This window comes from Cetorhinus maximus, chromosome 19 (genome assembly GCF_964194155.1).
Source record: "Cetorhinus maximus chromosome 19, sCetMax3.hap1.1, whole genome shotgun sequence".
NCBI classification, from domain to species: domain Eukaryota; kingdom Metazoa; phylum Chordata; class Chondrichthyes; order Lamniformes; family Cetorhinidae; genus Cetorhinus; species Cetorhinus maximus.
In genome coordinates this window covers 88,771,466-88,784,605 of record NC_135897.1, presented here as the reverse complement: position 1 = coordinate 88,784,605, position 13,140 = coordinate 88,771,466, and the positions used below count along the sequence as shown (strand labels likewise).

Genomic DNA, 13,140 nt, shown 5'->3' with positions numbered 1-13,140 from the left:
CAAGGCATAGGTCAGGAGTGTGATGGAATGCTCTCCACTTGCCTGGATGAGTGCAGCTCCAACAGCGCTCAAGAAGCTCGACGCCATCCAGGACAAAGCAGTCCGCGTGATTGGCACCCCATTCACAAACATTCATTCCCTCCACCACCGACGCACGGTGGCAGCAATGTGTACCATCTACAAGAAGCACTGCAGCAACTCACTAAGGCTCCTTAGACAGCACCTTCCAAACCCACAACCATGATCATCTAGAAAGACAAGGGCAGCAGACACATGGGAACATCACCACCTGGAAGTTCCCCTCCAAGCCACTCACCATCATAACTTGGAAGTCTATTGCCATTCCTTCACTGTCGATGGGTCAAAATCCTGGAACTCCCTAACAGGACGGTGGGTGCACCTATACCACTTGGACTGCAGCGGTTCAAGAAGGCAGCTCACCACCATCTTCTCAAGGGCACTTAGGGATGGGCAATAAATGCTGGCCTAGCCAGTGGCGCCCACATCCAATAGCGAATAAAAAATACCTAAGAGTTATAAATTGAGACTTAGACCAAAGTGAAATTTAGCATTATGCTTGGATAATTCTTAGATGATAATCTCTGATTGCAAACGGACACCAGGAAAAGATTATGTTGGATGTATTCTGCATTGTTGAAAACCCCAAAATGCATGGGCATTTTCCATCACCTGGAGTTCTTGGTTATTTTGTATCATAACTACTTATGTCATAACAGAAGATGATCAACAGCAACATAACGTTTGAATATGTTGATTAATAATGTTTAAAAATATATCCATGAAACAAAATTTTCCCTAATTTTCTGAACATTAAAGCTAACTTCTTTCGGTTAACTTTGAGATCTTTGCCTGTTAATGTGTATTCGAACATCAATATTACCTTTGTGGTGACATTGGCATACATGTCCAGTGGGTGAAGGTCTCATTAAAAATCTAAAGAAGCTATTTTTCTAAAATGAAGTAACTACAAATACGCATTATGCCCTCAGTGTTTAGCAGTGATAACTTTTAACCTACTTGATAAAATTATAGCTTTGATCTCATGCACAATGATATTTTGTGATTTACTGGCCTGAACTTATGGTCAGGATTTTCCATTCCTTTGTACACTAGCCCATAATTTTCCATGCATTCACTTTAAAGGGTGGAACTTAGTAGTCTAGGTTTTCTACATCTGTGCTAAGTGACTAAATTTATCAGGACCGCATTTTAAGTCTTCATTTCTTTTCTGTTCAGGAGGTAGAGTTATTGCAAGTCACAAAGCGGATGAAACTCAAAGAACTGACTGAGGAGAAGCTCGGGCTGCAGCAAGAGCTGGATTCCCTGCAGTCTGAGCATGTTCAGAGAATGAATGCAGCCTGCAATGAGCAGGCAGAGTTAGAGTGGCGATTGGAGCAGTTGAAGCAGGGTTGTTTGTGCGATCATACAACAGAAAGGAGCCAAGAGGCTGAGTACACTGCACAGGTACATATTTACTGAAAATGTTGCTTACAATAGGAATAAAAAGAAAACGTATAAATTCACAGTTAAGCTTAAGGCATACAGAAGTACTCGCAACTGAAAATGACATATTTGCATAACACACTTTATGGGGGATATTTATAAATTTGTACAGGCTGATGCAGGCCTGACTGTACCTAGAAACTGGCCGCAAATTCTCAGATTTGAGATGCATTCTGGATCTAGCATAACAGTGCAAGTTAAAATAACACTGCTCATTACAACATAAAAAGGCAAAGTCGTATGTAGCGCATAGGGTGATTTTATAAGCCTGTTCTGCACTACAAGTGGGAACCACTAATTTTATTGATTGAAAATCATGAACAGTGTGTACCTGAATTTCTGATTGTTTTGCTGCAATGTCAACATTCAAGGTTAGAATGGATAAGCTGATGAAGGAAAAGAGAATAATTGTTTGATAGTACAGAACTTGAGTATTGTTGTAAAAGAGACATGCTGCCAAAGGTATTTGTCTTGCACTCATCAGGACAGATGCAAGAATACCAAATTTCAAAGGAAACAGCAATTTATACTGCATGAGAAAAGCGTATTAGTTGATTAGCACATGGATTCCGGTCGAGGCTTTTCCATGGAGAAAGCATTAGGGAACAGTTATCCCCCAAACTTTTATTTAAATTCAAAAAAAGGCAAGTCGACTCTGGTTGAAGTGTCACAAAAGGGGATGCACCAGGGAACAGTTGATCCCCATCCTTTGGTTTAATTGAAAAGGTGCAACGCCTAGACATGTTCTTTCTGTTTGCAGAGTCGACTTGCCTTTTTGGAATTTAAACAAAACCGTCTGATCTGATGAGTGCAACAGCATAAGAGAATAATGGGATATAGGAACAGGGTGGGTAAATATGTTGTGGACTATTTGCTCACATGTTGGGCAAGCACAAACGCAAATGTTCAGGCCGAGTGTCCGCTTTCCGTGTCGAGATTTTTGTGCGTTTCTGACAAACATTGCTGGATAGCCAGTCAGCAATGTCAGCAGAGTGGACATGTGAAAGCATTTATTAACGCTCAATATATTAAGCCTCTGGAGTGAAATGTCAAGGCACTACCAGTTGAAGGGTCAGCTTTTGACTGTATGCTTATGTGTGCAGTCTGTTTCTCTGCCATTTCTTTTGATTTCTCAGAGGGACTGACGGAGAAGGATTTTGAAATGAATGCATAGGGGGATTAAGACGCAGGCAAAAGTCAGCAATGATAGTAATGACAGGGAAGTTAGATAATGGAGAGGCTTGTGTAAGACAAGACCCTAATGGCAGAGTTTTAGGCAAGTTGTAATTATGGAGGGAATGCTAAGACATGTTTATGGGTTGTTGTGCCAAATGGAAGAAGCCAGTGGTTCAGGGGCAGAAGTAAGTAATGATAATCAATGATAATTTGTGGGGTTTAAAGGCTTAGTTATCCATTTCTATCCAAAATAATGGACAGAGATGGAATCAGTAGTGTTAAGGTATGTTTTAGGAATATAACTTTTAGTTTGAGAACTTAATATTTTTGAATGCAATATAAATGGAAGCACCTGGTTTGAGAAACTGGTAAACACTTCTAAGATAATTCCAATTCCAAAGATGTTTACTTAAAGGGACTGGAGTCAGAGGTGTGAAAACAATAAGCAGCACGTAGCCCTATCTTAGCTTCATAAGGCAGCCAATGAGCCTGGTGAGATTATAGTTACCCCATTGGAAATATAAGATAGTCATGTGAGTCCCAGAATCAAGGGGACGTTTTGAAGGTAAAGTTGCTTAGTTCAGATCTCTATCTGGGACATCCCACGTATGCCACGTTGGTGTGGGGATAGATTGCAGGGAGGTTTTTGTTTGTTTTGAATTTGTGTGATTTCTCACAGTGACAGGCAGTCAGCTTGGGAGCTGGTTTGAGGCAGGCAGCTAAAGACTGGGTCAGGAGCTGTAAAGAAGCCATGGACCAGTAGCAGAGGGTTATCAGAAACCAAGAGTATTTTCTGATTTGGAGTCGCTAAGCAAGAATACAATGAGGCCCATGCTTGAGCTGGGGTGTCCACAATCAAGAGTTACTAAAGGAGTACCAGATGCTAGTGGGTAGACCCCAAGAAATCTCATACCTCTGAGAATAATGGGAGCACTGAGGAGAATCAAAATGAATTCCTGAGAACTGTGGCAGACCTTGCTTTGACCCTAGAGAAATGAAGGAACCCTCCAGATCCTGTGAAGTGTAGGGGAACTCTTGGGTGGAAATAAAAATAGAACAGGAAGTGTCCTGTTGAGATTTTCAGGCCTAAAGAATAAGTTAACGAAATGTAGTATTAATGTAGTAGTACTTTGTTTAAAACGTGAAATCTTGTGGTGTATTTTTTTTTAGTTAATAACTGGGAGTTCAAATTCTTAAAAGTTACTGGACTCCACTGAGATCATAACAATGACAAAAATTCACAGTTTGTGGTGGGGGTTGCTGGGTGTTGAGCTGCAAAAAGCTGTGCATCATTCCAGACTTGATGTTCATGCCGTCTGACAGATTTTTATTTTATTTTTGTAAACCGTACTGGGATATTGTTCAGGCAATAGTCAAAATGAACTGCTGAAATAGATCTATGCAGATGGGAGTCCAGTTTTAACTTTAGTTTGCTTTTATCCCCCTTCTTCCATTATGTTGTACAGTTATCAGAGTTGAGACAGAGGCTGGACCGAGCAGAAGCAGATCGCCGAGAACTTCAAGAAGAACTGAGGTGTGAACGTGAAGCACGAGAAAAACTGGAAGCCATGGTTAAAGAACTGAAGCTTCAAATCTTAGAAACCTCTGGAAATAAAGCTGGCACTGAGGTGAACTCTATAGCAGACTGATAGCAACGAAAGCTTTTCTGAGGCACCAGCAATTTGAAGTGAAGTAATTTTTAGAATTGCTTTAAAAACGAAGACTGATGAGTTCAGAACCTACAGCTGCAAGAAATCTGTGCAACTGAATTACAGCTGAGTTGGAGATACTGGAGTTAATTTTAACTAATCTAGTTTCGAGCAAAAAGTTGAAACTCTGGTTTAAACTCATTTGAGTTTTGTATATATGATGCACACATTCGATACAAAGCAAAATGGCATAGCATGGGAAAAATGTTATTTCATAAATTTTGAAAATTTATATGCATGCAGAGCCAGTCAAACTTCATAATCTGTTTTCTGTCCTCTTAATGTCTTTGTAAATGGCTTTTGTTAAAAGCATCAGCAGCATTGGTCTCAGTCCTTTTGTTTATTGCAGAATCCTGCTCACTTTATAAATTGCATAGATATGCAGGAAGCTTGTTTTGTAATTTGTTGTCATTTGATAATTCAAAAAACCTCAAATCTATTGTCTGGATTTGCATGTATTCTTATTGGTGCTCCTACCCCTCATCTCCTCTGAGCTAATAGTTCTAATGTACAGGACAGGCCAGGGCTTTAGATTTTGAAAAGTCCAGTAGGATGTGATTTGTTAATGTAAAAACTAAAAAAGCCCCTAGTAAGAAGGATTTCGCTTTTTCTTTTCAAAAGGCAGACATGTGATGCCTAAATTGCCACTTCTGGTCAGATCAGTTCTGTAAACATACAGTATATAACAGGAATGGTCACAGTTTAATGTAGTTTCCTCCAAATGTTGATTAATTATATAATAGCATTTAATACATTTTCTAATTTTTTTGCCACTTTCTTTCTGGAGGCATTGATTCCTTGCTGGGGAGCATTCCCATTGGCACAGTTTTCCTTTTGGGAATTTGCCAATTGAAAGATGTGAGCATTGCTAATGAGTACCAGCAGGCTTTTAAAGCATTCATTCTTGAGCCTGATTGTATCTTCACTCAATGTCTAAGCACATCCTCTTCCAGTTGGAGCCACTGGACAGTGATCAGGGGTGAAACCATGACAGCTTTCAGGCCTCCAAGTCTGGGGAGCTAGGACTAATTTTAGTGCCCCCTGCTGTCATCTCAGTTGAGATTCGCCAACACCGAATCGATTCAGTACCGAATCTGAGACCTCCCTGGTCTGTGCAGCAAATGGGAATGTGACATCTGTAACAACCCATTTTAATAGATTTTATATGGTTCTATAACAAAAGATTGATCAGTTCCCTAAAATATGAGATGGCTCTGAAAGAAACATATGGAATAAATATACTAATGGGAACTAAAATACTCAACTGTATAGGTTTTAATATGGATGCAGAATCTTTTGGTTCACTGGCTTTTCACTGCAGATGTAACTTGCGTGCTTGTATATATTTAACACGCAAATACTATGAACTTGTGTACGGAGACCTTTTGATTTCCATTTGTGAGGTTACACATCTACCTCTTTTCCTGACCTTTCAGCTGCTATAGTTACATAAATTTAATGCTGCCACTATTCAGACCCAGTATTTGTGTGAAATTACTATGGGTGTATTGCATCATACAGTACCAATCCTGTTGGCAAAATAAGCAACCAGATTATTGTTTCAATTCCTGTTCAGAATTTACAATTTTGTTAAAATTTTATGTTAGCCCTTTCCTCAACATTCCCTATCTGTCCTCCCACACCAGATACAATATCTATAAGTTTGGTAGTATTAACCTTAACACTGGTGCTATCAAAGGGCTGATATTTGAACTAGTTGACCTAATATCTTGTTCCAGTATTTTATATTTTGTTTATTCCTGGCTTCTCTACATGTTATTGTTTGTACAGAAGCGCATGATGGGGAACTGAAAATTAACATTTCCTGGCAGATGTTTACATAACTGTACTTCACAGTTTCTTCACCGTTATAAACTTGGTCTTTTGTACGTTGAGATCCCAACTTCGGCATTTAAAGTTAACACTATTAGTAAACATGCTAGTGGCTATTACATTTGCGATTGTAACTTACTTGTGGCTAAGGACTTACTCAAATCTGGAAAGTGATGTGGACTTTAAAAACAGACAAGGAAGATTAGATTAATAAAATAGTACAATAAACAAAGTATTAGGCATGAACAAACTTTGTTCATAGTTCATAAATCAACTCTCAAAATTAGCTAGTAGTCTTAAAAGTTAATCCTGAAGTTCAAATTGCATACCACAACTTCAGGATCCTTTGCTTTTGCAGTGACTTCAATCGAGCAAGTTGCATGGGAGACTATAATTTTACTCATATTCACTGCCAAAGATTTCCATTTTACATGATTTCTATTAAATTATGCCAGGAAAACTGTTAAAAAATCATAGATATTATATAATGGATGGTGTGGATTTTGGTTTATTTAATCTAATTTTTCCCTGTATGAAACAAAATACTTTTTGTTGCTTACAGTGGAAGTCTACAGCATTGAATTTAAAACAAAGGGAGTAACCGTAGACCAAGAATGTGGGGTTTGATTCTTGGACTCTACCTTGAGATACTCCAGTTGGGACAACATAGGAGTGCTACAATTGGCATTAGTCTCTTTTGATTAGGGTCAGATTAATATGGTCATGGTTCTAACTCCCGATCACTCTGAATTCTCCCTTCTTGAGAAATGGGGTCATGGTGAGTGAAAGAGAACAGAATCAAACTTCACTGCAAAACCTTCATGATTGAATATCTTACTGGCACTCATTACACAAGTGTCAGAAGTTAAGAGGGGTATTGAAGATGTGTTACTAGTATCTACAGAACAGGCAATGACATCAGATCATCTGAGAAAATTGAAGCTACTTAACAGTATGATTTCCTACCTTTATAGCGTTTTGTTGCATAACCAGCGTTAGTTTGTTTTAGCCACTTGTGTCTTGTCATCAGTAATTCACACCACTGCAAAATCCAAAAGAGCTGGACTGTTTGTGGAATCTCGAGTGTCTTCAGCTTAGTCAAGAGCAGTTTTCTTTTGGAAAGTTGGAAATCTCCATTTTTGCAATTTACATGTCCCCTGTAAACACTGAGGGTTTTGCGTCAACAGATTTTCAACAGGCATGATAAATTAATTTCCTCATTCTTCTCTGGATTCCTGTTTTAAAATAGCCATGCTGGAAAAACTGTGTTTCTGACTATTTGAATGTATGTAGTAATTGAACACTAATTGTCTGCTCAGTGACTTGTTTTATCAGTTGCTAGCAGCTTGGGAGACTGCTCTGTGCCAGATGTAATAAACTTGTAAACACATTTATAAAGAATGAATTTAATATTTGGCTGCGCCCAATATGCACTGAAAATGTGGCCCCTCAGAAAACGAGTTATGCTGACAATTGTGAGCTTCTACATATAAAATGCTAGGTAAATGGACTTGGTACCTCAGCAATTTAATGAAAATATAATCATATTTTTGTAGCATTTGAAATTAATTCTTTAAAAAATAATTTTCCTGTCCATTTTGCAAATGCTGAGCTGACCTGGTTAAGCAGACATTATATTTTGTATATTTGCACTTTTGGAGCAGAAAAGTGCATTTGCTTTTATTCCAATTTAGGACAGATCAAACAACTTGATTGAAGCAGGGAAGAGGTACTGTTGTATGCCCTTCAATAGAATAAACCTTCTGGAAATAATTAGAGGAAGCATAAAGGTTGCTGCTGCCGGCTTAACACAAAGTGAATTGTTTCTGTTGAATTGATGGCCACGTTCTTAATATTTGCCACTGTCAAAATACAGTCCAGGCAACTTGTCTGGCTTTGGGCATCAGTGATTAATGTCAAGTTAATGGAATTAGGGCGTAGCCTATTTAGAGATGAGAGCTTTGAGGAGAGTTGGTGCACTATAATAGTTTTTTTTTCTATACCTGATCAGAATCCAGCAATCCTGCAGTTGCACGTGGTGCTGAAGTGGTAATGCTTGCCTACATCTTACACTGTTGATACATTGATAAATAGTTAACCAAAAGAATATTTTTGATTTAGGATGGTCATCCCCTATGCTACACCTTGTGTGGAAATCCATTTTCTGATGAGAGGAGATGAGGAGGAGGAAAACTCACTTCTCTAGTGGCCTAATGTGCCCACTTAAACATTTAGCTGCATTCTGAACCTCCTTCATGCTTTGTCTGTGCTATTGACCTGGCAGAATATTCCTCACATTTTATCACTTTTTGCTTTGAGTTAAGAAATCCTTCTAATATCTGTATTAATTTACCTTTTGACAAATTGCATTGATGTTTTACGATTTTTGTTTTTCCTGGCTTAATTTGAAGTAATAGCCTTGGGTTCGTTTGACAGTAGAATTTAATATCAAACTTTGGGATGACGTAGATTCATTTGTTGGATGAACAACAGGTCATTATATTCATGATAACAATTACTATTCTGACAGTGAATTTTGGGTTCATCTTTGCATTGCACTGGCTGCTGTAGTCAAACTTACCCTGTTGTTAATCACATTGCATGCTTGGAAGGTCAATGTTAACTGCAATTTACTTAGAATTATATGTGAATGCATTTAAAGCTCTTTCATGTTCAGGCGGGTTTTGAAATTTTTTGACTTTGCTCCTTTTGATACTACACGTGAGGTCCTGATAATTCAGCTAACCTGTTGATTCCTTTGCTCTTTTGGCATTATTTGTCCAACATTCTTTTCTTTCACGTGTGTCAGTACTTTTTCATTTTTGTTTTGTTACCAAATTTGAACCGGTAAATCACACTTCTGTCTAAGGGTATTCAGCTGTATATAAAATTCTGGAGATGATAATGTTTGAAATATAGCTCATAGAGAAAATGGATGACAATTAATTCTGTATATTCTTCAACTTGTATAGCTTTAAATCTTGTGAACATTTCAATTATACTGGAGCTAAGTGTGAGAACCTATCATCTGGACTTTCCGTGACCTTGCTTTGTGATGCTACACTACTGTTTGACTGAAATTTGAACTAAGCTTCATCACACTCCTGTGAACTCGAACAATTCTTTATGAATGAGATATTATTTTGTTGGCAAATTGATAACTCAGTCGGTTAGGAAAGAAAAAAAATCTCTAATTCTTCAGCACTATTTCTTGAAGTGGTTAGCTGTGTTCGATTCAGAAACAAAAACTCCTCTGAAATTCTACAAACCCAACTGTAACAGCTGAAATCCATAATCTGAGTTTTTGCTTTCTATGTTCCCATTAACTGTGCATTTGCCTTATAAATTGGGAGCACTGTGAAAGAACAATATGTAGTTTATTCAAATTTAATGGAAAAATTGACTGGTAAAATTCCTTTTAAAATTGTCATTAGAGCTGGTAAAATGTCACTGCTTACACATAGATCCAAGGTGTTTAGCCAGCTTTGTATTTCTTGCTTCTACATCTTTTTGTTTCAATTTAGCAGCATTTGCTTTTGTTTTGCTAGTTAAATACAGTTGGGACTCAATTTCTCACAGTTGTCTTGCTTTGGGTTGGTTTAATGCCCTTTTCACTTTTTATTAGGCAATAAGTAGAACCAATACTCCTGTGATAGCCTGGTTCGCATGTGGTGAGCTGAGCAGAGCCTGGTGCAGTGTTCCCAATATAGAACAAGATTGAAACCTGCACATCTGTTTCCAGCAGTGGCTATTATTAATGTACCTAAAAAGCAGTTATATTTCCATGTTTGCAGTGATTGTTTCTGGGAGAACATTCATGAGGAAGAGGCCGTATAATTCAGGAGACTATAAAAGCAGCAAATGGAGGTGTGAGACTCTCTCCAGCAGGCAGGAGTTTAAATTCGCACTGGGTGCACTTATAACTCTAGACATAATTCTGCCAAAAAGATACAATATACACTCAGTCCCAGGCATAAAGTTAGATGTCAGATATTGAAACTAGGAGATCATTCATGTGCTCATTTTCAAGCCTCTAATGCTGGAGGAATCTCATTGGTTATTGCAGTAGTTTTCCTTCTGGCCGTCATTAGTATCTTCAGAAGTGTATATTTGTAGATTGTTTTTGGCATTTAGTGGTAGCTATCAGTGCTCCACTATTTTACATCATAATTGGCTCTCCTTTGATCTCTCAGTGTTATCTAATTGGAAAGCCAAGCATTCACTGGACATTTGGATTTAGTCTGAATCTTAATATTGCTAAGTAATAAAAATACTATGACATAAACATTTAGCCAGGCCTATGGCATACTAGGAGATTTTCTTCCTCAGCTTTGAAGAGAGGTTCCATTTGAATATGTATGTGCTTAGTAAATATCCCAGGAAACCATTTCAGCTTCCACAGGATAGAAATGTGCACAGCAAAATTGACAGCAGGAAGTTGTAATGGAAAGCTTTTAATGTGACATAAGTTGTGAATTTAACAGCAGAAAAAAAAGACACATTATATAAAAAACAATTAACTTGGAGCTTGTTATTCAATGCAGCGTCGTCCAGATTATCTTTGCTTGCACATGGGAGTTGAGGTAAGGACAATTGTAATGCATGAAAGCTCTAGATATTTTGTAAACTACACTGGCGTGCATCTAGTGCAATTTTAAATCATCATTTTAAAATTTGCTTTTAAACAGTTACAGTAAATTCAGAGTGCCTGGATTTAACTGAACCCTGACTGGAGATGAACCAATTTCATTAACTGTTTTGTCATAGCTCTACGTTGAAGTGCAAATAACAGTGCTGTATGAAAAGTAGGAATGAGTACGCTTTCCTTGAGAAATTTTGATATTAAGCTTAGTAATACAGTGATCTAAAATTTGTTTGCATTTTGCCTTTAAACATTTAATTTCCGGGGGTGGGAGGAGAGAGTTGTGGGGAGGGTCCTGTTTGCGTCAGAGCTGTTGACTGGGGTCAGGTAATGCATCTGCAGTGTTTGGCCAGTGACATCCCAGCCATTGTGTATGTTATCCAAGGACCACTGGATTTGAACCACACAGCTAGGAGCAGTCAACGTACACATTATGAACAAAGGTGAATCCGTACACGATGCAGTATTGACACAATGAGATAATGCTTCCATTTACGCACTTCTTAACTGAAAGAGGTGTTTCCTCTCACCCATTTAAACCTTTGAAAGCTGCAGTGATGTTCCTGCAACAAAAAAATGTACCGACAGTTTAGAAAATACAGTACTGTGAAATAAAGAGCAATTCTATGTTTAGATTCCAGTGATTGTATTTTATAATCCACTTTTGAAATTTACACTTTCTACAGATACTATAACAGATGATGTGTACAGTAAAAATTGTTAATTGCAATATGTCACAATGTTGCTTATATCTAAAATTGTATATAATGGGAATGGTTATATCAATACAGGCAAAGTCAGGAACAGATTTGGAACTAGGTAAATCTTTGCTTTTATTAGGTACTTCCTTATATCAGATTGTACAGAAGTAAATTTTGACTATATGTACCTGGGAAGCTGAAAAAAGGTATTTGGTACTCAAAGGGTTGAGATAAATAAACCAACAAACTTTGTTGATACATGTTGACCACTCTTTGCTATTATCAAGTAGTAATGGAAGGTGTGTGTTACCAACACCTTAACCCAAAGAGGCTTCCTGTTAAAGAAGTAACCTTGTGATTGCCTGCAATGCATTATTACATGGACATTTTTCCAGTATTTACCTCATGAAATCAATGCAGATTTTCTACTGTCTCGTTAACATAATTGCAAAGTGGTAAACATAAAATATTTACAGATGTACAGTACCTAGTTATTGTAATGTAAAATGTCTGTTGTATTTATTTTCCAGAATCTTGTTTAAGCAGCATACTGAACCAAAATGGTGATGATTGAAGCTGTGCATGTAACCGATAGTTTACATTTTTTGTACATTGTTCACCTTTGTAAGATTCCATATTTAAACCATGATCAAAAAAAGTCATCTGAAACCAAAACAATTTCAGACAAAACTGCATGAACAGTCAGTCTGAAGCACAATGATTAAAAGTTGCTGAATAACTATAGTAGTTAATTTCTGTGTTTTGTTCTAAAATGCTAAATTCTAAAGTTCCTGAGTCACTGAAAACTGACATGCAGGTGCAACAAGCAATTAGGAAGGCAACTGGTATGTTGGCCTCTATTGCAGGAAGATTTGAATACAGGAGTAAAGATATCTTGCTGCAATTGTATAGAGCCTTGGTGAGACCGCACCTGGTGTATTGTGTACAGTTTTGGTCTCCTTACCTAAGGAAGGATATACTTGACAAAGTAGATGCAGGAAGAATATTTCCACTGGCTGATGGGTGGGGGTGGGGTGGTTGTGGATGATGCTGGTCTAGAACCAGGGGGCACAGTCTCAGAACAATGGGTAAGCCATTCAAGACTGAGATGAGGAGGAATTCTTTCAGGGTGGTGAATCTTTGTAATTCTACCTCGGAGGGCTGTGGAGGCTCAGCCATTGTGTATGTTCAAGACAGCCATCGCTAGATTTCTAGATTAAGACGTCAAGGGATAAGGAGAGAGTGCGGGGGAAAATGGCATTGAGATAGAAGATTAGCTATGATATATTTGAATGGCCGACTCTTATTTCCTACGTTCCAATGCACCAATGTAGGAAGAATGCAGTAGAATTTGGAAAGACTATGTTTTTATTTCAGGATGAACTTCACACAGAATAATGGGATTGCAACCACATATTTTTGAGCAGAAAATCACAATAGAAGTGAGGTGCCTTTTCAACTTTGTAGTAATTTTCTACATAGTTTGTTTTCTATATCGATTATATAGAGTTGTACTAAATATGGTAAAACCTCTTCCAATTATCAACATAAAGTT

General features: G+C 37.8%; 1 protein-coding gene across 2 annotated transcripts in view; it reads left to right on the top strand.

The window, feature by feature from the left end:
- The window catches only part of LOC144694016 (ski-like protein), a 77,944-nt gene extending 65,612 nt beyond the window's left edge, over positions 1-12,332 (top strand). For both annotated transcript variants that reach the window (XM_078564340.1, XM_078564339.1), the window contains exons 6-7: positions 1,258-1,485; positions 4,167-12,332. In XM_078564340.1, the coding sequence (XP_078420466.1) occupies positions 1,258-1,485; positions 4,167-4,349 (411 nt within the window). In that variant the 3' untranslated portion in view covers positions 4,350-12,332. The remainder of the gene's footprint in view (positions 1-1,257; positions 1,486-4,166) is intronic.
- Positions 12,333-13,140: the final 808 nt, after the last annotated feature.